The sequence below is a fragment of the Phodopus roborovskii genome, unplaced genomic scaffold, assembly GCF_943737965.1.
Source record: "Phodopus roborovskii unplaced genomic scaffold, PHOROB, whole genome shotgun sequence".
Taxonomy (NCBI): domain Eukaryota; kingdom Metazoa; phylum Chordata; class Mammalia; order Rodentia; family Cricetidae; genus Phodopus; species Phodopus roborovskii.
Genome location: NW_026125540.1, coordinates 5,408,382 through 5,433,702, shown reverse-complemented (window position 1 = coordinate 5,433,702; position 25,321 = coordinate 5,408,382). Strand labels below are relative to the sequence as shown.

The 25,321-nt window shown below is 44.7% G+C and overlaps 1 protein-coding gene across 1 annotated transcript; it reads right to left on the bottom strand.

Moving 5' to 3' along the window:
* Positions 1-4,333: 4,333 nt before the first annotated feature.
* Mgst2 (microsomal glutathione S-transferase 2) lies at positions 4,334-25,107 on the bottom strand. The gene is made up of 5 exons (XM_051176915.1): positions 24,985-25,107; positions 21,860-21,959; positions 9,161-9,231; positions 4,937-5,018; positions 4,334-4,534 (listed from the first exon to the last, which is right to left on the bottom strand). Exons 1-5 carry the CDS (start codon positions 25,040-25,042, stop codon positions 4,402-4,404), a joined length of 444 nt encoding a protein of 147 aa, XP_051032872.1. The 5' UTR covers positions 25,043-25,107; the 3' UTR covers positions 4,334-4,401.
* Positions 25,108-25,321: the final 214 nt, after the last annotated feature.

Here is a 25,321-nt window from a genome sequence, read left to right as displayed (position 1 = left end):
TAACATGAAGAAGTCTGTTCATAGATCCAGAACAATTCAAAACTAGCTCAGCTAGAGCATTCAGAAAATAATGGGGCCAGTGAGATGGCTCATCGGATAAAGGCGCTTGCCACCAAGCCTGATGACTTGGGTTCAATCCCTGGAACCCACAGGGTGGCAGGAGAGGACCAACTCCCACAAGTTGTTATTTGACCTCTATATGAACCCTATGGCTCATGAGCATGGGCAATTTTGACTCCTTCTCTTCCCTGTGTCCCCTGTTTCTGCTAGCCCACGATACATCTGTCAAAGCAGGGTCTTACCCAGCTTTTCCTGTACCTGCCCTGAGCTGAAAATGATTCAAGTTTATACTCCTCTAACTCTAGCCAATAACTGGCTGTTGCAGGATAATAAAAGGCCAGTAACTTGTCTGGACAAACTCTGAGGATATATGGTGTCCCAGCTTGCTGCAGGATCAGGCAGAGGCTAGGGCGTGGCTTCCACTCCGCCCCCTTGCTTGATTTCTTCCTGCTCTCTGCCTGTTGCCTCTCTCTCTTTTTCCCCCTCCTCCTTCAAGCCCCTCATTAATATATCACATGCATGAGAATCCATTAAACTTAAAACACAGTAAAATGTTTCAAAACTCTTGAATTAAGCAGAAAATAGACCACAGAGAAACATCATCAGTGGAAACAGTTCCAAAACAAAGGTGAGTTTTAAATACATAAGCCAAGAGAAAGAATGAATTTGACTGTGGAAGGAGAGGCTAGCTATGCTTCCAGATTGGCTGATGGTGCTATGGAGAAAAGTAGCCTGCCCCTGGGCTGGCCCCTGTATGAGCACAGACCTTACCAGATAACAGGATGGCAAAGGGAATTGTTTTGGTTGGAAGGAGAATGAGAAAGGGAGTTGACAACAGGGTGAAGAAATGAAGCTCTGAGAAGAACAATGGCTCCTCACTTTCAAATTTATACTAAAATCTGTCGGGCGCTGGATGAGTGGAATATACCTTTCTTCTTAAAAAAAATAAATCTATAATTTTATTAAGATAAAACTAAATGTGTGGTATGAAGTTCATGCTTAAACATTTTCACTCGTGCCTCAGCGGATTCTACAAGATGATTGTAGATGCCAGTCTAGAAGATGCCAAGAACTGGTGATGGATCTTCTGAGTCAAGACAGTATCGGGCTGTGGCCAGGACACCAGCTGGTTCATAAGATTTTTGTGTGTCAGGGCCCAATGTGAAAGTCTCCTGAAACCAGGGTGTTTGAAGTCCTTTGATCCAAGGACAGTAACAAGCCATGGTTACCATCCACCCCTTGCTGTAGCAGCAACCACCCTGGGCACAATAAATGCCCTCCCCTCTGTCACCTACACCACAGACATGGCAACTGTCATTGCACCATGAGACTTAGAGTCTACCTTTCTCCTCCCAATGTATGGTTCATACCCAAGTCATAACAATACTGTCTTATGTTTTTGTTCTTGTTTTGGGCATCACATACACACCTTTAATCCCAGCAGAAACAAGTGAATCTCTGTGAGTGTAAGGCTACCTGGTTGACATCATCACATACACATACACACCTTTAATCCCGGCAGCAACAAGTGAATCTCTGTGAGTGTAAGGCTACCTGGTTGACATAGTAAAACCCTGTCTCAAAAAAACCATGTTTCCCATGTGTGACCTGGGTGTTAAGTCCCATGGCAGTCTGCAGTGAGGGGATGAAGAGGCAGCACGCCTAGGTTTTTGAAAAGTCACTGGGCTTATGACACACATGCAACTTCTCCATGGATGAGTCTCAGGTGAGCTGTTTCAAGGACTGTGCCTGAGAAATGGGGAGCTGGGGGGAGGGGACAGATAGTTTGATATTTTTCTTTTTAGTGATATTTTGAACATATTTTTTGAGGTTTAACCATGGAAACAAAGTAGGAAGGAACAAGACTACAACATGTGACCCATATCTTATCTTCTGTTCCTTTGTATTGTCTTCTTTTCATCCTCTCTCTCTCTCTTTCTCTCTCTCTTTCTCTCTCTCTCATGTAGTTCAAAGGACATGAGATTCTTATTCTAATATTCTATGGTCCAGCTGTCACAGGTGTCCATCTCACATCAAATAACAAGCAGAAAGAGGAATTACTGAAGCTTCCATGTTCTGGGGGGCCCTCGTGTCCCTGCCCGTACATGGGACATGCCCATCAGGGACAGACCAACATTAATGGGTCCTGCAAAGCCACTATGTCCCCCATCGCATCTCTACCACAGAACAAAAGAAACTTCCCAGCTATGGGAAACCTGATTTGTTTGTTTATTTCAACGTATTTTTAATAGTTTAAAACTTTGAACATCTCCCAAACCATCAGGGAAACAGAAAAAGTGTCATCAGCTCAATTTAACTGTGGTTAATGCTTTGCCTTAAGTACTTCTTATGCAGAATTTGGGAAGCATTTCAAAGCACATCACGTGCCTGCGACCACTCCCCCTCAGCACCTGAGCATGCCATGGCAGAGGATATTCTCCGCCCTAACGGCCCTAACCACGGTGTCATTAAAACACCCACCACGGTTAGCGTGCGTTCCCTCATCATTTCTATTCTTACTCCAAGCCACATCCAGGTAGTCACAATCATCTCGCAAAGGTCTCCCACGGCTGTCCTTTCTTCTCTGTATGGGACTTCTCAAAGTTCTCCCTGCCCTTTGCTCTTCTCTAAGACAAAAGGCCTTCCTCCTCTGCCCCTCTTCTCAAGACATTGTTGTCAGGAAATGGTTTCGGAGTATAAATTGGTCAGATTTACTAATCAGAGCATGTGTGGACAACAGTCAGACTGCTGAACAGACACTGCCTGGCCAGCTCTGGAAGGTCAGAACAGATGGATCATGAGATCAAAGACAGCCCGAGCCTCTGTCTCAGCAACAACCCAGAAACAGCTCTTTGGCCAGAAGCAAATGCAATGTACTATGGGGAAGGCTCTACCCAGAGTCTTATAGCCCAATTAAATAGTAATTAAAATAATAAAGACGTTTCCTGGTGGCAATGGATTAGAACAAAAACAAATCCCGCGGTAATATCTGAAGATGTGAAGTGTTAAAAGCCTGGCACACCCTTTGTCTGTTTCCACATGTGTTTAACCATCTGTGTGCGTGTGCATGAGTGTACATGCGTATGCATGAGCATGCTCAAACTAAATACAAAATAGAACTTATTTTGAGACATTAAAAATTTGGAAAGTTTTGTTCTTCTTCCAAATGACATGTGAATGCAGTAAATATGATGTAGGGCATTTTTTAAAAGGGTTAGCTACAGAGTGCTGGGGTCCTATGCTGTGCCCATCGGGTGACAGGAAAAATACTCAGTGTCTGCCATGCAACTTCCCATTGAGGGGTACCTTGTCCATAGTCGGTCACCCAGCAATGAGAGAATGGGACTTAAGTGCAAATATCCCCTTTCCAAGCCAGTCAGTGCCTTACCACTGCTGTCCAGGAGGTTGCTAGCTCATCCTGCTATTCTGAAAGTTCTGTTACTTATTTCCTGGTCTATTATTCATATTCTAGTACAGAAACAGGCATCTGGAGGTGGGGATACCAAGCTGACAGAGGGCTCTGCAGAGTGGAGGAGCCCAGTTCCTCTTTTCCTAAGGTCTCTGAGGCTGTAAGCCGGAATCACTCCCGGTTCTCAGCTGAAAACCTGAAACATCAAATGAATGGCGCCAGGTAGTGACTGCGTGCACATCAAGACAGTAGTCACTCAGCTTCCCATGTTCAGTCCTCCCACAAGTCCCACAAGACACAGGCGTACAGTAGAAGCCACATCAGATTTTACCACTGTCAGCGGGACCCACCTCCCTCTGCCAACGGGCATGAATGTCCAGGTCCCTGGGTAGATCCTTAAAACAATGCTTTTGTTTTTTCTTTTTTCCTTTGTTCTTTATGAAGTACACCTCCACCCTCAGATTCGTCTTGTGTGGTTAGTTCATGACTCCCTTCTCTGGCTATCTCATGCATTTGGCATCTCTTACTCCTGGCATTTGTTGCTGTGCCGTAGGCAGTGCTGAGGGCCTATCTATCTGGGCTGCTTCTCCCTGGAACTTTTCATGGGGACAGAAGCTGTGTCAGAGGCTATAGTGATGATTCACATAAATGCCAGCATGTGGGTCAAGCTTCACTCTCACTGAAACAGTCACGCCTTCAACAGGCACGCCAGAGCCAGAGCCCAGCACTGAAGTACCAGCGGTGTAGGTGGGCCCACACCAGGAAGCACGCTTCAGAAGAGTGGCCAGCAAAGGGGGTGTTTTCACAAAGCTACAGCAAGACAAACAAATGAAAAGTCTTTTATTTAATAAAAGAACTTTTATTTAACACAGGACATCACGTTGTCTTTAGAGTGCCAAAGCCTTGGCAAGCATGGGAGGGAAGAGAAAACCTTAGAAGGGATGCCTCAGTTTCTTGGCAACATGGAGGTCCAGGTATTCATCCAGGAATCTGCTTGCTAATCCCAAGACAGCTATGACAATCAACAAGGCCAAAATGCCCAGGCTCAGCTTGAAACCAGTGATCCTGCAGGGTAAGCATGAAGAGGTGAGGTGGCTGATTGGGGTCCTGGCAAAGGCTACTCCTTGTTGGAACTGCTCAGAGCTTCAGCAATAGGCCCTTTGAAATACTTAGCATATTTCATGAAAACTTAAGGGGATGCCATGCCACTGGGGCCAACCAGCCCCCTGCACAGCTACCCCACCTAAACATTCTAGGAACAATGCAGAGTTCTTGCTGGGGTTTGCAGCTCATGCATTGAGTAGATTCCCACCTTCACTTTCTCATCTCATGCCTAATGGCAAGACTGGCCTCGGGCAACATGGGTCACTCTGGTCACCAATATACCATTTGTTCTAACCCTCTCGGGAACAGAAAATACATCCTGCTGTACCTTGCACAGATATGCCATCATTGGGTTCTCCTTACCTTCCATCAGTAGTTTCTGCATAGCCCCAGAAGTACTTGTGACGGGCGTATACATATACGAGACCCAGACAAGCCGCAAAAACTATGCAAGGGATAAAATAAAGAAAATGTATAGAACTTAATGTGTGTTTCACAAAAGAAAGTGTGGGGACTGAGAAAGTATTTTAAAAATATTTTCCTGACATAAATGTGTGTGTGTGTGTGTGTTGTATCCCAGAATAAATAATTTGTATGATAATAAAAGAAAAACTTTTCTAAACAAGTGAAATATTTGAATATGCAATTCACACAAGAAGATAAATAAGTGTGCCAGTAATCACATGAAAAATGTTTTGACACAATTCAAGGTCAGAAAACTGCTAATTAGAAACTGCAATGAGAGCCAGCAAGATGGCTCAGTGGTTAGAAGCAAGCTTGAAGTAGCAAGTCTGGCTACTGAGGTCAAGCTCCAGAACCCAATAGAGGAAGAAAGTGAGTGCACATTTCACAGCATTGGCCTTTGAAATCCATGTGGAAATGTGGCACATGCTTCAACATGCACAGAGCATACACACACACACACACACACACTAATAATAAGCAAAAATAATTCATTTTAACTATGTTTAGACTACAGTGAGATATTACCTTCAAGTACCTAGCAGAATGCCTAGAATTTTTTGTTATTGTTTTAGTTTGCTTGGTTGTTTTCAAGCATGTTTTCTCTATGTGTAACAGCCTTGCCTGTCTTGTAACTCACTTAGTAGACAAGGCTGGCCTTGAACTTAAAGAGCCACCTGTCTCTACCTCCTTTAATGCTGGGATCAAAGGTGTGCAACACTAAGATAGGCATGGCTAGAATTTTAAGACCAACGGTATAAAATGGTGAGTGAGGATAAAGAGCAACTGGAATCCGCACCCATCATTCGTAGGATGTAAAATCACACAGCAACTTTGGGGGAAAATTCTGGGGAAGTTTCATAAGAAAGTAAAATTATCATGTAACCCAACCATTCTATTCCTATGTATTTACTCAAGAAACAAGAAGGCACATGTGCATAAAAAGACCACTCAAGAATATTCATGAAAACTGTGATTGGTCATCATAATTATGAATTATGTGCTCGTAATAAGCAAAAGAGGGAATAGTCTGGCAGTTTATCATTGGGAGACTTGATAACCAACCAGTATAGTCATTCAGTAACTGACATTGCACAGTGAATGAAAGAAATGTACTTGCAGCAACATGGTGGATCTCAGTGGCACTCTGCTGTGGACTGATGCCTTACAGCTCGAGTGTACTATATTATTCCAGTCACATGAAGTTCTAGAATGGAAAAAAAAAACAAACAAACTGTGGAAAACTCAGAGCCATGGAAGGAGCAAGAGTAGATGGGTGCAGGGGCAAGAGTAGACCTCCTGAGTGGCAGTCACATTACATACCTTGACAGAGAATTGAATCACTCAAGGGTTAAACTCCATTGATCTGTACATTTTATCACTCTTAAGTTTTATCCCCCAAATATGCAAAGCACAATATTGATGTTGCTGGTCCTGACCAGTCAAAATATTGATATCTTCCCTAAATGAGGCCCCTTGCTCAGCACCACACAGATGCAAACTGGATGTCTAGAGCCTCTGTCTGGGACTGTGACATGCTGTTGAATTAAAGTCACTATTTTACTTGGTCACCAAGACTTTTTTTTTCTTTTTTAATTTCCTGTATATGCCAGGGGTTTTCTAAGGATTTGGTTAGCAGTTGTTGGCTTTTATGAAGTTATTATTCTAGAGATCTAGAATAATAACATAAAAGCTGGAACTCAGTAAAAATAGAGAGCTTGGCCAGTGTGCTCAGTTCCTTGGGTTAAATCTTCAGCACCCCAAGAAGATAAAACAAAGAGAAAGAAATGTTATTGTCTATCCATAGTTGATCCTTTGTATTATAGAGAAGTGTGTGTGTGTTGCATGTTGTGCATGTTCATGTAGACATGTGGGTATGTGAATGGGCTTACATGCATATACTATGAAAGCCAGAGACTGATGTCAGGTATCATTCTGTCATTTCCCCTGCCCCATACCCTTTGTTTTGTTTTGTTTTGTTTTGTTTTTTTGAGCCAGGGTCTCTCATTGAACTTGGAGCTCTCTGGCTAGAGACTATCCCTGTCCTCCTTTCTTGCCACCCGGTTACAGGTGCATGTGCCTCTGTGCCAGGTTTTCTGTGTGGGTGCTGGGTCAGAATTCAACTTTAAACCTGGCCCTCTAAGGACTGAGCCATCTCACCAGCCCCGATGGAGTTTTATTCCATCAATAAAGAAGACATGAGACAGAGACAGGAAGATTGCAGGCTCTAAAGTATGGAAAAGCCAAGGGGCACTGTGGGACAGAAGGAAGTGGAGTTCTGTCTTCTTAGAAAGGTCTCTGGAAGACACTGTTGAAGGGGGAGGTACCAGAGGATGGGAACAAAGAGACTCAGAGTAGTGACAGAGCTGCCTAGCATCCGAAGATGTTAACATTCTGGGCATGTTCTGTTGAGAATTACTATCCCAACCTGCTGACTTATTCTCCCAAAGCCAATGAACAGCCAGATGTAGTCAGGAGCCAACTTTGGGAGAGAAAAGAATGACTATTCCCAAGAATCCTTTTCCTGCTTGGCAGTCCACCTCATTCAGCCCCTCATGGGACAATCGGAAGGAGTCAAGTGACAGAGACAGAATCCCATTATCTAAAGGCACTTCCCTTATTCGTTGTTAATATGCCCTTAAATGAAAAGGAACAGCCACTTTCACTCATGCCATTAAGGAACAAAAGTATGAGTTGAGTAAAGTTTAAAAGTCATTCTCTAAAGGTCATTGTGTCTGAAATTCCTCGGTTGACAGTAAAAATTGCAAGAAAGAGATTGATGAAGGTTCCTTGGAAGAGGCTGGATTTTAGTTTATTAAATCTTAGCAATCAAATGAATACCCAGATGAGGCCATTAGGCCATTACAGTTACCAGGAATCAAAGGGGATTCTATTTCCCCAGCTAGGGTATCCATACAGGTCCCCAAATACATGGGTATGATAAGCCCTCAGGTCAGGAAAAAAAAAAAAAAAAAAAAAAACTTCAGCCAAACAGAAAGGGCATGCTTGAAGACCTGCTGCGTTCAAAGTGCAACACCATGTCCTTCAGGACTCTTTGGGCAAATAGCAGTAGACCTGCTATGCCCTTGAATAGAAGATCTTCTCCACAATAGTGAATACCAGGTTGGACAACTTAACACTTGTGCATCTCAGTTTCTTCATCTGTAAAGTGGAAATCAATTATTGACTCTGTTTCATACGAAAGTTTAAATCCTACAAATCTATGAGGTTCAAGAAATGACCTGGCACACAATAAGTGTTCCATAAACATTGCCATTGTGAAAATGAATTGCTTTCTGTGCTCTGCTCCTTTGGTTAAATTAGATTATTAGATTTGAAGTCAAGGCTCATGCCATTTTTATCCTTGATTGTCTAGCACATAGTTTGTTTGAAGTTATGTATGGCCTATAGCCACATGACCTTGGATGAATCCTATTTTATCCAAGATGCTTATGTTGGGGAGTAGGAGGATGCTCTGACCCAAACTCTTGGCCTTGTACATTCCAGGCAAGTATTCTTCTACTGAGCTGCATTATTAACCCTTGTTTTGATGTTGTTGCTGTGATTATATCCCAATCAGTTTCCCTTCCCTCCCCTCTTTCCCACCCCACCTGCTCCTTCTCCACTGTTTATCTTCAATTACAGGTGGGCCTCCCATGGACATCAGCCAGCCATGGCACATCAAGTTGCAATGAAGCTAAGCACCTCCTCTTCTATTAAGGCTAGAGGAGGCAACACAGTAGGAAGAATGGAGTCATAGACAGCTCCTGCTCTCACTGTTAAGCATCTCATATGAAGGTCACACATACAGAAGGCCACATACATACCCCATGCAGGCTCCTGGGTGTCAGTTCTAAGAGTCCAGGCTCATTTTAACCCTTGCTTTTTGAGACAGAGTCTCACTATACAGCTCTGCCTCTACTGGAATCTCAGATACTTACTGCTATATCTAGTGCTAGTATTCAGGTTTACTTTTTAATTATTGAACTAAATCACTTCCTATAACTTGGAAGTACACAGGCATTACTTCTTATATCAGTAGCTATATGGTCATCTATCTCCCGCTTAATCATGTTGAAAAACAGCAGCCATCTTTGGGATGAGTTGGCGTGTTCTTATAATTACCTTGGTTGAAATACCATCCAGCCATCCACAGGGTTATGATGAATACAGAATAAAACTCCAAGGAATTTTGACTGCAGGGGGGGAAACAAAGATGAATTTAATTCATGAAGAAACATACACTAATGTATTGACTTTCCATCCTCAGGTGAGCATTTAACCTATTAAAAACTAAAACAATACAAAAACTTACACAGGAAATCTAAAGGGGCCTTCCACTTAAAAAGAGTATTAAAGGTGAGACTCCAACCTTGCTCAACCACAGAGCCTATGCAAAAACATTCTCATACACATAAGTTGTCACTAGTGGGGCAAGCTGTGGCTTTTTTCTAGAAGACAATCCTCCAGAGCCTACATACCAGCCTGTGGCTTATCCAAGTACTCAAGAGGCTACTCAACTCCTAGTAAACAGAATTATTCTTAAAAAAGTCCCTGACACCCATAGCCTTCCACTTGAGTCACTCAGGTGGTACTTAAATAATTCACCTAAAACCTTCTGAGGTAAATAAGTGAGTATATTTAATTCTCATTCTGTGTAGTGGGACAGTAAGACCCAAGAGCCAGTTGACCTGTGTGCTTTTAAGATCATTGACATCTCTCGCAGAGGACCTGAGTTCATTTCCCACACCCACATGGCAGCTCACAACATCTGTAAGTTCTGGCCTCTGTGAGGCCCAGGAACACAAATGCTACACAGATATCCATGCAGGCAAAACAATCATAGGCAAAGCAAAAATTAAAATTAGTAGACAGTAACATCAAATTGCCACTACACCATGGGAAATTCAGGTGGAAGTTTTGATATTATTGTTTAAGCACGAGGGAATAGTTCTCCAGCAGCTACAATGAATGCATCTGTACCTAGCAGAGAAGGAGAAAGATGAGATGAAACAATGGTCAGGTTAGTGGTCAGTGTTATTAAGAAACAGCACAACCAGATGAGATGAATTTCACAACAGTCATTTTAGCATCACTTGAAGCCATGTAAGAATAATGTGTGATTTCTGAGCCTGGTGACACACACCTGTCATCTCAGCAATTTGGGAAGCTTGAGGCAGATTTGCACATTATTTAAGTCCTGCCTGGGCTACATAATGAGTTCAAGGCCAACCTGAGCAACTTAGGGAGACCTCGTCTCAAAATGAAAACCACAAAAATGGGGTGGGAGGGCTGGAGAAGATGGTTTAGTGCCTGCAGAGGACCTGAGTTCAGTTCCCACCAGCCATGTCTAGTGGCTTATAATCACCTACCTGTCACTCCAGATCCAGACCACTCAGTGCCCTCTCTTGGCCTCTGTAGGCACACATGTACATAGACATAAAATACATATATTCATGCATACATAGCCATACATCTAAACAAAAATAATAATAAAATCTTTTTTAAAGAGCTGGGGTGTTTTCACTGTTGGGGTGTTTTCCTATCAAGTGCAGGGCTCTAAAGTCAATTCCTTCCCCCTCATTAGAAATGAGAAAGTGAATAGTTGACAAATCCCACCCACACATACAGGCCATGGCTGATGCAGAATCCTGAAGAATAAGTGAAAAAAAGTGAGGACCGCCTTTTGCTCTCTGGTGGCCTGGAAATGGGATATGAGCAGTACTAATGTACAAATGCTCTCTTCTCTCTCATCATTTCTTTAAGGCCTAAAAGTCTGTGAGTGGTCCAAGAAAGTGCTGCTCTGGAGCTTAACACAAGCCAGAGGTGCAGCCCTCTGGTACTCAGAGAAGAAGACTAAGGTATGTTTTTCTCTGCATCCTTGGCATGGTTTTGTTTCTGATGGTTTGATAAGTTTGTGAGTAGCTGCGGTAGGCTAAGTGAAAAGATGCTTTCTAAGTTTCCATAAGAAGAATAATGGCAGTTAGCTAAAAATAAAAACCTATTTCTCAGCATTTTCCTTTCCTTGGCTAGATCCAGAGAATCTTGTCCAGGGAACAAGAGAAAACAGCACAGGAGGGTTCTAACCCTTTCCACTCAGTGCAATTTCCTGGCCCTTTCTGGAAGCATAATACAATTGCCCTATCCTTTATCAGGTTTCATGATACACCCTGAACTACTCCAGATGAGTTTTCCCTTATCTTCTTACTCAAAATCAGCTGTGCCATTTTAAGCACCTCAGAAGCATCATTCACAAAAGTCTATTTGCAGGGCTTTCTTTGCAGTGAATTAATGACCTTGGTGCTGCATTTGAGGAGCAGAGATACTGCACAGAGCCTACTGGCCACACCCCTGTTCCAATGTAGGGGGGGCAGTCAGGGAGCCTGTGGTCTCTTTGTCCATAGAGGCTGACACAATGATGTGTTTTTGTTCCCCTGCCTGAAAGAGGAGAAAAGCCTCTTGGAAGGCAGTTACGCTCACCACTATACCACCAACACAACACAAGCAAGAAAAGAGAAAGGAGAATGGAGGGGCTGCTGTGGATCTTCCCCTGCTGTGCAAGCTGGAGAACTCCTCAGTGGAGACCAGCCTGAGTATGGATGGGTCACCTTTGTGAAGGCCTTAGTGAGGCTCCAGACACAAGCAGTACCAGCCCTCAGGTGACAAGGCACAGTTCGAGAGGGGGCACTGAACCTCACCTCCTCCCACTGCAGCATCCAGAGAAGCGCCCAGGACTTGGCCCAGCGTCTTAGATAGGGTTTCTATTGCTGCAACAAAACACCAGGGCTAACAAGCAAGTTGGGGAGGAACAGGTTTATTTTGCTTACACTTCAGTATTGCTGTTCGTCCCTGAAGGAAGCCAGGACACGAACTCAAACAGGGCAGGTTCCTGGAGGTAGGAGCTGATGCAGAGGGCATGGAGGGGTGCTGCTTATTGGCTTGCTCAGCCTACATTCTCAAAGAACACAGGAGAGTCACATCAGTGATAACACCACCCACAATAGGCTGGGCCCTCCCCCATCAATCACTGATTAAGAAAGTGCCTCACAGACTTGCCTGCAGCCTGATCTTAGGAGATATAGTGTCAGTTGAGGTTCCCTCCCTTCAGTTAACTCTAGCTTATGTCAAGCTGACATAAAGCTAGCAGGACACCCAGGTATGGACAATGCTTCAGACCCCAAGGAGAGTACCAAGTGCACTGAGGCCCACCATTTAGCTGGCTGAAGTTGGGGATGGAACTCTGGGAACACTCCAACTTACCGAAGATGAAAATGTTGGTGATAAGATGCAGTGTGATCAGGGGTGGGGTGGGATTAGAGGCCATTGAGATCAGGCAAGAATACATTGCAGCTTTATGTATGCTTATGGGAAGGAAACGCCTAGAGTACTAGGGTGAGTTACTCTATATTCTGCATCTTTATCCCCTACAAAATGGCTCCCTTGTCCACATAGAAGCAGGAGTCACTCCTGGACTCACCCAACCTCATGTCCTTATTTGCAGACATGCCTTGAGCCTTGCTTCCCCCAAAATACAGTGTATTGTTTACTTTCCTCATAGCCATGACAAAGCGCCTGTTGAAAGCAACCGAAGGAAGGACTTGTTTTGTCTCACAATTTGAGGGTACAGTCCACCATAGCAGGGAAGGTCTGGTAGTATTGCTTTACCTTGAGACACCTGGAGTCCCAGTCTGTCTGCTCATTATCACCCAGTGACCACCCTTCCCCCACCAGCAGTACCTCTGAGCCCCTGAAAGCACCTACAGCATGATGGTAAAGCATGCTGTGCCCCATGATAACCACTACTGTAAATTGTCAACAGATACAGTCAACTCAAGGGGACAAAATACTGAAGACTGCTTGACTATGCCAACATCAGGACAATCCGATACGGAAACAATTTTAGCCTCTGTCTAACCACCTGAACAACTACACCCTGTACTTTCCTTAGAGGAATCCTGAGGAAAATTCCTGTGTCAATTGCCCTTCATGAATTCAGTTACTGGTGATGGTTATCTGTGGACTGTCCCTTTCCCTGCATGTCCACATAAGAAAAAAATGGGCTGTGTCAAGTCATTTTCTGATCACAGCCCTCATTGTGCAATAACCCTTAGTTCTTTGAACGCTGACATCCCTGTAGAAATATGGGGCACAGACACTCATTGTTTCAAGCAGATGTCACCAAGGGCACCAAATTCCACACCAGGGAGAGAAACTGAAAAGGTCTTCACTAAAGGGCCAGTAGGGGGAGCTAGTGTCCTGCTTGGCCTGTACTTGAGATACTTTGGGGGGAGGGCGGGACTTAAGTTTTGAAATGGGTACAGACCCTAGTACACTGCCCTTGTTTTTCTGGTACCAAAATGTTTTAGGATATGTGAGTTTTAAGGGAGAAAATAGGAAAGGCCGGAGAAAAGTCGAAACCAGTGGGCACTGTGATGTTCACGTGTGCCATGTGTCCTCGACAAGGTGGAGCAGTGGCTGCAGGCCGTGCCTTGCCCAGAGCAATTCCAGCTAGCAAGCAGGAACTTTTGGCTCCATGTCAAGTGCATATGCCGAAGAAAATAGCTCTGAGTCTGCCCACAGACACCACCAGCTGTCCAGCTCCGTCCATGGGGCACGGACTGAGAGCAAATTTAACCTACGAGTACAAAGGTACCACTTTTACATTTATCAAGATAAAGCAGGAGTGTATGTGTGCCTGGGAAGAGTCAAACCATCCATCAGGCCCAAGACTTCCCAAGCACAATGAAAGTTATGACCCTCGCTTGGACCCCTTGAAAGAAGTAGACCTAGAAATGCTCTGACTGTAGCCCTACCCATTAGTCATTAAACCATCCACTCTGGGCACCTAGGGACCCACAGGCAGATAGCTCTGGCTGTCCCCTGGAGTACAGCTGGGCAAGAGCCCTATCGCATCAAGCAATCCACACCAACTCAAATTGTTGTAGTCAGTCCTGTGTGTCATCTATACTGTCCTATATCTCTGGGGTTCAGCCATGTAACCCTGTGTGGCAGGACTCTGCATGCCTTCAGCAGCTGTCCAAGTAGGTTCCTTGATGTCACATCTGATCTCATACAGCAACCCTCTTTGCATCTGTATCAGCTCTCTGCCTCCAGCAAAGCCTCTATGAACTCTGTGGTCTTCTAACCTTTTTGTAATCATTCTGGTGTGTGTTTGTGTTATAATGTGTGATCTCCATGTTAATATTAGTAATTAACATTGAAGTAAAAGAACTTTGTGGCTGCCAATGGCCAGTTAAAAGGTAAAATCAGGACTGTTTGGCAAATAGCAGCCAACAAAATGATGTAGCTTCTGAATTCATGGCTCAGCGCCTCCTGCCATTGTGCAAACATCCAAATGTATCTGCCTATGTTTCTGGCATGATACACTCACATCATCCTCAAAGATATTGAGGCTGGCACTGGACAGTTAACAGTGCTGAACAGCCCCCCACTGCCCCATTGCCAGGGAGCCTTGGCCCCTGGACATGTGAACATATGGCCCCTGAAAACTCACTCCAGGCTCAAAGAGCTGGGGGTCAAAGACCTTGCCTTAGTAAGTGAACTACAAAGTTTTGATCATGTTTTGGAGTGGGGAAGAGCTATCAGATTGTGGCCCTGCAGTTCCAAACCTGGTCACTTCTAAAGCAGAAGTCTCCACACCTGTCCAATCACAGCACAAGCTCCATGAAAACATGTACATATGTGTCCTCTGTCAGAGTGCTGCTGGGGTTCCATCAGGATCCCAGATATCCCCAGCCTTCTTTTTATCAATGGAAGGTGAGAGAAGTAATATATGTCACTTTGGGGCCACCTGGTCAAGTAATTGTTGTAGCATATTCCCCTTTAGAGCCACAGCCCAAAAGAAGGCTGAGGACCTGGGTAGAGGAGCCTGAACATCTGTGACTATGCCAAAGTCACCCCATAGAGACACCCAGAGAGATCAGGGGACCAAGACATAAATTTCCATTGTGTTAAACCTCTAAGAATGTGAGACACTCATTAGGCCAGAAAATAATGTTGTATGTGTTCTAGAACACACAGAACAAAAAAAGGTGGGATTCTAAGAATAAAGATAAATAGAAACAGAAATACTGTTCCCTCTCTGTGGATTACTTAGAGGCAGGAGCCAGTAGTAAGAGAAAAGAACCTGTAAGTGAGAAGCTTGTTTTGATAATGAATATTACAGTAAAAATGAAGAACAGACACAGGACTAATAGGAAAGTTGGGCTTAAAACAGTGATGCCAGGAACACTGGGGAAGATAAGGAAGAGGGCTAGCAACCAAGAAACAACCAAGCAGATCAGATGAGAGGAAGGACAGGGCTCTGAGCCAGTGTCAGAAGGCCAGCTGGCTCCCGTGAGGACCCAACCCCTGTTCCTTGGAAAACATATGCAAGGTACAATTGCCCTTCCATATAACAAAGTAAATTATGGAGAAGAATGGTTTCTAACGAGAAACGTCCACCTAGTCTAGAAAGGACACCGCCCCAAACTATGCCAGGCCACCCCAGATCCCACTCACACAAGACTACAGCCCCACCCATGAGCAAGAAGAAGAAAGACTTTAGCTACAGCTTGGCAACTGTGAGTCAAGCTGCTCATGTAAATATGAGAACAAAGACAGCACAGCTTAATTAACAAGACACACCTGCAAGGTTCATGGCTAGCAGGTTAAGGGCAATCAGAGAGTCAAGCTCTGCAGCTAATGAAGGGTAAGTCAGAGACAGACAAAGGGAGGACTTCCGCCACCCTTAACTGGCTGTGCAGTGAACGAACTGCCTGCGTTATCATCTCCCTGGTTGGATTAGGAGGCATGCGTGGGGAGAGGGGACCATTGGCTCCTCCCATGAGAACCCAGGAAACTAACCAATTACAACAGAAATTACATGGTCATTGCCTTATTTCTACCATAATTCCTATTAAAAACTCCTACATAAAACAACTGATGATTTCTATTTTCCTTTCTGGGAACCCCTCCCACTCTCAGGAATTTCCTTAGCTCACGTCTCTTTGCTAACCCCACCCACATCTGCTTTTTAATCTTCATTCATGGGAAACAAGGAACTCAAGAACCACTGTCTTGGATGGACTTTTAGTGACCATCAACACCCACTGTGGTGGTTTGATGAGCCCCCATTGGCTCATCTGTCTGAATGCTTGGTCCCTAGTTGGTGGAACTGTTTAGGAAGAACTAGGAGATGTGGCCTTGTTGGAGGAGTGTCACTGAGGGTGGGTTTTGAGGTTTTGAAAGCCCATTCCAGGCCAGTTAGTTCTTTCTACATCCTACTTATGGATCAATATGTAAGCTCTCAACTACTGCTCCAGCACCATGCCTGCCTGCCTGCCTGCCTGCTGCAATGATCCCCACAATGATGGTCACAGACCCTAACCCTCTGGAACCGTGGGCCCCAGTCATGCCTTTCTTCTACAAGTTGCCTTGATTATGGTATCTTATCACAGCAATAGAAAACTAACTAAGACACCCGCCCCCAAGCTCCTGGGTCCCATCTTTCTCAAAAACTGCATCCCTTAGGGCAACCCACTTGATGAAGGGAAGCCGTTGGTGTAAAACTGTCCACAGGCCCGTGTGCATGTGCACTTGTATGCCACAGTGTGCGTGTGACGGTCAGAGGACATTTAGCAGGTATCAGTTCTTTGCTTCCATCTTTCGAGTTCTGGGAATTAAACATAGGCCATCAGGTTTGGTGGCCTGTGCCTTTACCTGCTGAGCCACCTCTCTGGCCCAGGAAATGTGTTTACACTGCAGCACTATCGATTTACTGTTTGGGCCTACCGGGTGGATTTTACAAAAGCCTTTAATCTAAAGGCATCAAGACATTTGAAACAGGACAGAAAATAGAAGTCATCAAGACATTTGAATGAGGATAGAGTATTTTTAAGTTTTAGCAATAACTTAAAAACTGGCTCTGGATAAAATTGTGGTTGCTGATCTCATGATTTTAAAGAACTGTATTGTGACACAGGCAAAACTCTACTCATCTCCACAGCTTCTCACCAGATGAGGGAAAAGGACTCAGGGAAGGGCATCTGTCCAGCACCTTAGGATGCCAGAACACCATCTCAGCCATTTCTGCTTAACACGTGACTCCCAGCCTGAAGAAGCCACGCCAGAGGATCTTGAAGTGATGCTGCTGAGATGTAATTTCTGCTCAGAGAAAGACTGAGCAGTGTCTTTGGGCACTTGGGCCATGCTGAGACCTATGCCGTAGAGAGAAGTGTAGGAAAAGGCAGCGTTTCTGTGAAAGCCATTGGTAGCTAAAGAGAATCCATGCCTTAGTCCAGGACAGGAAGAAACAGGGTGCATTCCTTCCTCAGAACTCAAGGAAGCCAACGTGGAAGAAACAAACAAATAGCCAAGCCAGCTTTGCAAAGACTTGGTAAACCCAGGGAGTTCTGCCAGGCACCTCACATAAAGTCTATGTGCCATACTTCAGACAAATAATCTGAATTAGCCAGATTTGTCCCGAACCTTAGAATTCAAGGCAAGAAGTTTTGACTGTACTGTTGAAAATACAAGAAATACAGGGAGGGAATGGGATAGGACTGCCCTGCTTGCCCCATCCATCAAGCTATCTCTTGGCTCCAAATCCCCCATGATATTATGAGGGTTTGGTTTGTTTTTTGGTTTTTTTTTTTTTTTTTTGGTATTTCAAGACAATATTTCTCTGTGTAGCCCTGGATGTCTTGGAAGTTCCGTAGACCAGGCTGGACTCAAACTCATGTAGATCTGTCTGGCTCTACTTCCCAAGTGCTGGAACTAAAGGTGTATGCCACCACCCCAAGTAATGAGCATATTATTTTAACCCTATGTCTCTTCCACTAAGGTTAAGCAAACAAACGAATCAAGTTCTGACAAATGGATTGAGCTTGTGTACTTATTTTATAAATAACTTCAGAGAAATATTTGGAAATAGTGTCCAACTTTGTTTCTAGGGGAAATGGTGTCCAACTTTGTTTCTAGGACGAAACGAGCCCAGTTATAAAAAGGGAGGAAGAAAACACTAACTTGAAAGAGAATCACATGTGTGGAAACAGTGAGGATGAAACAGAACCAAGGAGTGACCCTCAGATCCACCCTGCTGGAAGCCTCACACACCCAGAGCCGGTTCTCAGTTCAGCAGAGGTAAAGTGAGGGGGGCTGAGGTCTCCCCCAAGGTGACTTTACAAATGGTTTGTGAGTCTGCGAACCTGAACCTATTGCCGGCACCACCTTCAGCCTGTGCACATGCCACTGACCAGTTTTCTATAACTATTGGGGTTTGAGGGTTTATTTAGTCTCTTCTGTGGTTTTCTTTTGTTCAGGGTAGGGGATGTAGTTTTGTAGTGCAACCCAAGGCAATCTTTCAATCTCTTCACCAGTGAGCTCTGTCCCCCACTCTTGGTTACAGGGTCTCACTGTGTAATTCAGGCTGGCCTTTCTTACAGCAGCCACCCTAGTTGAAATTGTAGCCCACCCCAATTCATGTGGCTGCGCCCCACCCCAGGCTCTCATGTGAGGTTTTCAGAGCACAAACCTCCGTCTAGGAGATATGACTGGGGTTGATCTTTGGTCCTCCTTGGCTGTATACTCCAGAAGGGTAAGGTTTGTTCACCCTTTTGGCTTGTTCACTGACACAGGCTAAGCCACAGTACATGGAGATACTCATAAATATTTAATGTGTATTTTTTTTGCTTACTATGTGAAATGAAAGTCAAACTTCAAAATAGTTAATAACTTGAACATGAAGACCATAAGGACTTGGGAAATTGAAATAGGTAGGATTTACCTTGTGTGGTTTGATATTATTAAAATTTGTTAAATATTATTTAAACAGAAATGATGACAGAGAATTTTTAAAGTGATTAATAAATCCCCAAATGGAAAATTGTGCCCATGAGACCCAAAGACATATGATTTAACATCATCAACAGCAGCAGCAGAAGAGTAGAGTGGAAATCAACTCCTGAAATTGGAATGATGATCTCCCAGAATCATTCAGCTGGAAAAGTGGAAATTTGGGGGATTTTCCAAGAAGAACAAGAGCCCCCAAATATGAAAACTTTAGATAAAAGAAAACTAAAGAGTCAGCTCAAGAGCAACTAGCAAGTTTCAAAAGAGAATGAAAACACGAAGAAGAAATTGGGAGAGAATTTTTTTAATCTCTGGGACAGAAGGTTGTGAGTTTCTGGACCACAAGGAGGCCTGCTTTGGGGCTCAGCATGATGTAATGCAGAAGAGGTCTGTGGGGCACAGAGCACCCCAGAGCCTCTCAACTGTTCCCACACCACACAGCAAGGCCCAGAAGACAAATGTCAACAATACCCAAGTGACCAGGTGTTGGTGGCGCACACCTTTAGTCCCAGCACTCAGAAAACAGAGGCAGGTGGATCTCTGTGAATTTGAGGCCAGCCAGGTTTACAAAATGAGTTCCAGGACAGCCAGGCCTGTTAAACAGAGAAACCCTGAAAAAAAAAATACCCAAAGTCACTAGAAAGTGATGGAACAACTATCTCACAATTCTGAAGGTGTAAGGTTTTTAATATGGAAATATATATATGCCTACCCAGGTCTACGGGTAGGCTGTATCCAAACAGGACAAGCCTCAAAATTCTACAGACCAGAAATACACTCAGGAAGCTTCTAGACAGGGTGTCTGCATGAATCTGAACATTCTCCCACAGACCCATGTGTTACAGAGTTGACAATGTAATCTTCAGGGATTGGAGGCAGTAGGAGGGTGTAGGTCATTGGTGGTATACCCTTGAAGGGAATGATGGGACCAAGGCTCTTTCTTTTCTGCATCTGCCCATGAGGTTAACAGGATTTGCCCCAGCACATGCTGCCATCATGATGTATGTGCCACCCATGTCCAAAGCAATAGAGCCAACACAGCAAGATATCTAAAACTGAACCAAAATAAATCTTCCTTCTAAGTTGGGTCTCATGTATTGACCACTGTAACTCAAAGATAACAAATGTGCCCCACTAAAGTAAGAGACAAAAATAATGCAAAAATTAAAAAAAAAAATGTAATCCAGGTAGCAGGTGATCTAAATCCAGAGTATAAGCAAATTCTAAGATGTTGACAAGAAGACCCAGAATAGCAGCCTTGCAGTAGCTCTGAGAGCACCCTCTACAGAAATGGGGGAGGATGCAGACTGGCTCAAAGCAGGAAAAGGATGCCAGTGCATCTGAAAGTGCTCACAGGGGAGCCTCAATTCCATAGAAGAATTAGGAATGAAATGGAGACAGCAAAGAAGCAGTTATTAGCCCAACCCTGCACAAGAAGGACATATAACCACTTCCAACATTGTTTACTTAGTTACAATGGTGCAAACACTGGCTCCAGGTTTAACACAACAAAGTGACTACCGATCAACTACAGGACTAAGAAGAGAGAATAATGTGACTAGCAAGGCCTAAAACTGTGGACAAATAAACAGCAGTGAAATCACAGTGTTGGCAGGCACAAGGGACAGTGACTTGTAATAAGACTCATCATTCCACTCTGTTTCCAGGCTGTGCACAGGCTGATAAAATAAACATTTACTTTTAGGTGTAAAACACACTGGCACCCAACCAACGCTTGCTACTTGACATACCAAAAGTATTTAAAGACAGCTAGGGTGGGAATGACTTCTCCTTGTATGGTATGATGTTACTTAAAGTTGTCTCATGGGCATTCCTTGGATGCTCTGAAGCCAAGGGGAAGATCAGTCTATAAAACCCATCTGAGAGCAAGAGGCTGACCAAGAGGTCATATTGTCAGCCCAAAGGGCTTGCCTTACCAAACGGAATTCAAGGTGTAATTTTTAATAGCCAAAATGAGACAAGAACTATACAAGAAAAACTACAGATGAACCTTACTCATGGACATAAAGAAGAAATTAAAGAAAGAACTCAGCAATGAGCAAATATTGATAAAGACAATGGTCTCCAAAGCACTAGGCTTTGGGGTGACCTGTAAAGGTTACCCTAACTTCTACAGGAAGTGCAGGGTGTTTATGACAGAAGGTTCTGTGCTTGTCTGAAAAGGCAGGCAGCACGGGATGATCAAAAACACTGAGGACTCATGTGACTTGGGACAGCTTGTTCTTACATGCTTCAGATTTTAGGAAATGGTTCTTGGAGAACTTGGCAGAAGAAGAAAAGAAACTATAAAATAGTACCACTTGAATCTACTGAACCCACATGGGACTGGAGAGTTCTCTTTGATCAAGCCACAGTGCTTGAGGGACACTACCATTTTCCCAAAGTTGTAGACTTTTGGGTAAATAGACCAGTCCAACTAGATCTTTGCTACAAGTTGGGTAGATAACATACACTGGACGATTCATGACGGCGGAGCCTGAGATGGGTGCACAGTGACTGTGAACTGAAATGAACTAAGGGTCTTTTCTAGTTCTCTTTCCCCTAATCAGAATCTGTCTGTCTGTGGCTGGCCTGCCTGTTTTAGGATGTGCAATTGCACTGTGAAACCCCAAGACTATGTTAAACAAATCAACCTTGGGTCATGGGGCAGAGTCAGCAACTAGTTCACTGGAATTAGCCATAGAGATATGGAGGAGCCAAGAAGATGGATAGAGAGAAACACAGGACGGAGTGGAGAGGGATTAAAGATTCATGGGCTTTTTGGTTTGAGACAAGTGGAGAAATGGTCTCTTGCTGGGTCTCTGGGCAAAAAAGGAAAGGAAGGTCAGCTGGTTGGTTCTCAGCCTCTGATCTAGCAGGTTTTCACTTCAGCTTCTGACTCCATAGTCTTTATTGGTAAATAGAACAGCTTTTTTAAAAACAATACCTGCCTGTGTGAAAAGCATTACTTACTGCGCACGAAATATTCTCTCAAATTCCAGGGACCCAGTGACTGCAGGGGGCGTAATCTTGTATTTTAACCTTGCTCGTCCAACATGCAAAGCAAAATAAACTGCAAGGGAAAAGAATGTGGTGTTAAAGTGTAGCGCATCACTGGTCATCAGCAAAGTGTGAGTATAGTTGGGTTACCATGACTACCTACCAGAAACCATCCAATTAAAGCAGACTGGCCAGTGAGCCCCAGGGACCTAGCCATCTCTTCCTCCCTAGCACTGGGATTGCAAGCCTGTACCACCAAGTCTAGTTTGTTTTATTTTGTTTTCACATGCATTCTGGGGATCGAACTCAAGTCCTTGTGCTTGCAAAGCAAGCTCTTTACTACCTGAATTATCTCCCAGATCCTCATCTCCTTCTTTCCTCGCTCGTAATCACCTCCCAGTGTCTATCATTTCCCTTCCATTATCACCCCAGTTCTGCGTCCTTAATTGTTGCCTCAAACACAGTTTGGTCTCACTTTAATATCTCAACAACCACTTCTGACTGACTCACTGATGTTTCTGGGTAGTGTAATTGTGAACGAGCCAGTAGCTCATGGGCTCAAGCAGAGCCCAAAAAGGAGGGACTCTGTCCATTAGGAAAAAGTTGGAACTTGGCCTTTCTGGCTACCACTGTCCCCCCTCCCATAGCTTCTAATTAGTTTCACAGTCCTGAAGGGAACACCTAGGGACTGAAAATAATGAAGACTGTGTATTCCTAGATTGGCCAATGAGCAGTGGCACAAGAACATGGGATTTCAAAAAGGCTTGTGAATGAGCAAACACTCCCTAACCCTAATCTAACCTAAACTAACTCCTAACCCTAACACCTAACCCTAACCCCAAACCCTAACCCTAACCCCTAACCATAACCCTAACTAACCCCTAACCCTAACCCCTAGCCCCTAACCCCTGACCTCTAACCCCTAACCCTAACCCTAACCAAGTTCAGTTTCTCTCAACACTGTGAACTGCAGTAGGCACCTGTCTGCTACACCAGCCAATGTGAGGACCTTGATCTGTAATTGGGAGAGGTGTGTGAATATCCACAATGGGAAGGAATATTTGGGTTTGGTGCCAATCTATGCTCTGAGCTCAGGGCCTCAGGAAGATCATGGCTGTCAATGGCACACACTAAGTGTGAACGAGACATTTTATCCGTTCTGTGGAAAGACTGATTTTCTCTCCTTACACATGTGGGTATGATCACCTGTGTTTTGCCCACCTATCCTCTTTCCTGGGGTGTGGGAATGCTTGTGTGCTAGGGATGATAAAGGCAGGACCCTCCTCCCCCCACCCCCACTGATGATCACTCAGTCACAGATGGATCCTTCCCTGCTTCTCTGTGCAGGTGAGAGGTTCAGGATAGGAACAGTGCTAATGACCAGTCACCACGGAGGCACTTCCTACCCAGGATCCTGTCTGTACAGAGGACATGGAGGAGCAGAATGTCCTGCTTGGGGCTGGGCCGAGCAGATATGGGCAGGCGGGTCTGTCTTAAAAGCCTGAGCTGTTTGTACCTTGGCACAGGGAGTCCTAATTCTGTAAACAACAAAAGTCTGTTGAAGCAGCGAGCTAAGCAGTGTCTCTCTGTCTGGGTCTCTCTCTGCACTCCACTCCCCACAAGTGAACATTGTTCCTACCACAGACATCATCTTCCCACTCTCTTCTCTTCCCGTCCCCTGCCTCCCTCACCACTGAACTGCCTAACTTCTGGTCCCAGCTCACAGTGTTCTCAGCATCAGCCAGCACACAAAAGGATCTCTGTCAAGAGGAGCCTCTGTGGTGGAAGGTGCACATAGCCCTGTCCCTGCCTGCTCTGCAATTACAGGATCACAGCTCACTGATTACTCAGGCCCAACTTCTTCTTTGGTTGGAAGCAAACACTTGCTCTATTCCACAAAAGCTGGTGAACAAGTGTCGAAGGTTTAAGGTTTTCCCTTGTCCACAAAGCAGACCTCCTAGGCTAGCCACTGAGTGAATGTGAAGACTGGACTTCTGAGCATAGAAGTCTTTTGCTTCCTGCAGTGTGGGGCCTGCACGGTCTCCAGAGCTCAGACCTAGTTCCGGATACATGCACCCCAGGAAGAAGAAACCGGCATTCTTTGTAAGAAACTGTTCACTAGGCCTGTAAGGCAGAGTTGAGTAACTATGGCTTTTGGGGAACCAGACAGACGGGTGTGGAGTCACCCTGGTAGGGAGATGTTGTAATGTTTAGAATTCATTACTTGATCCAAACTGCATATTTCTGCAAAGCTTTACCTTGATGATATCTGCCACAGGCAGTTTCTCTAAGAAAACACACTAAATGTTTACAACCAAATTTAGAAACAGGAATGGTTTCCTGGTGCACATTCCTAATGGGTATTTGTCATCACCACTCTCGTGCTCACGTCCCCGCCTGAAACTCCTAATGCTCCTCCACACTGGAATATGTACTGTGACCATAGAAGATGCAGAGTCACTGGGCTCTGAGGCCCACCACATCCCTGTGAGAACTAATCTCTGGAACTTGCTCATCCCAGGGAAGGAGAGCACAGGCCACCTTAAGCAATCCACGCTCTGCACCCAGCACTACTAACCAAATGCAGACATGAAACACAAACACCTCTCTCTCTCACACACACACACACACATCACATCACATTCACACACCATACATACACCACACACACACACACACCATACATACACCACACACACACACACACCATACATACACCACACACACACATCACACTCACACACACCATACATACACCACACACACATACAACACACACACACCACACACACCACACAGACACATCACACACACAGCACACTCACACATACACATCACACTCACACACACACCACCCATACACCACACAGACACATCACACTCACACACCATACATACACCACACACACATACAACACACACACATCACACTCAATACATACACACACCACACACACACCACACAGACACATCACACACACCACACACACACACACCACACACATACACAGCACACTCACTCACACACACACACAGCACACTCACACACACACACACACACACACACACACACACACACACCATCCCCATGGTCTTACTTTGCTGACAGGCAGAGAGAAGGGAGACAGCAGCCAGCAGGGTTGAATCACCTGCCATCCCTGTTCTGTTTCGCAGAACTTTTTGTAGGAAGCCAGCTGAAGGGCATAGGCACTTTAGGCCCCTGAGGCACTGATCTAGCTCCCTTACAGAGCCAACAGAACTGAATCAACAGAGTTGAGAAAGGGGGGGGGGGGGAGGCAGGATTCAAGGCCGAGTAACAACCTTTGCACCGGAACAGAAAGGAACAGACAACCACGGAAGTAGGCTTGGCTGCTGGCATAGCGCCAGCTCTATTCTTTTCTGAACCCTCCCTACAACACACACAGAGACACAGAC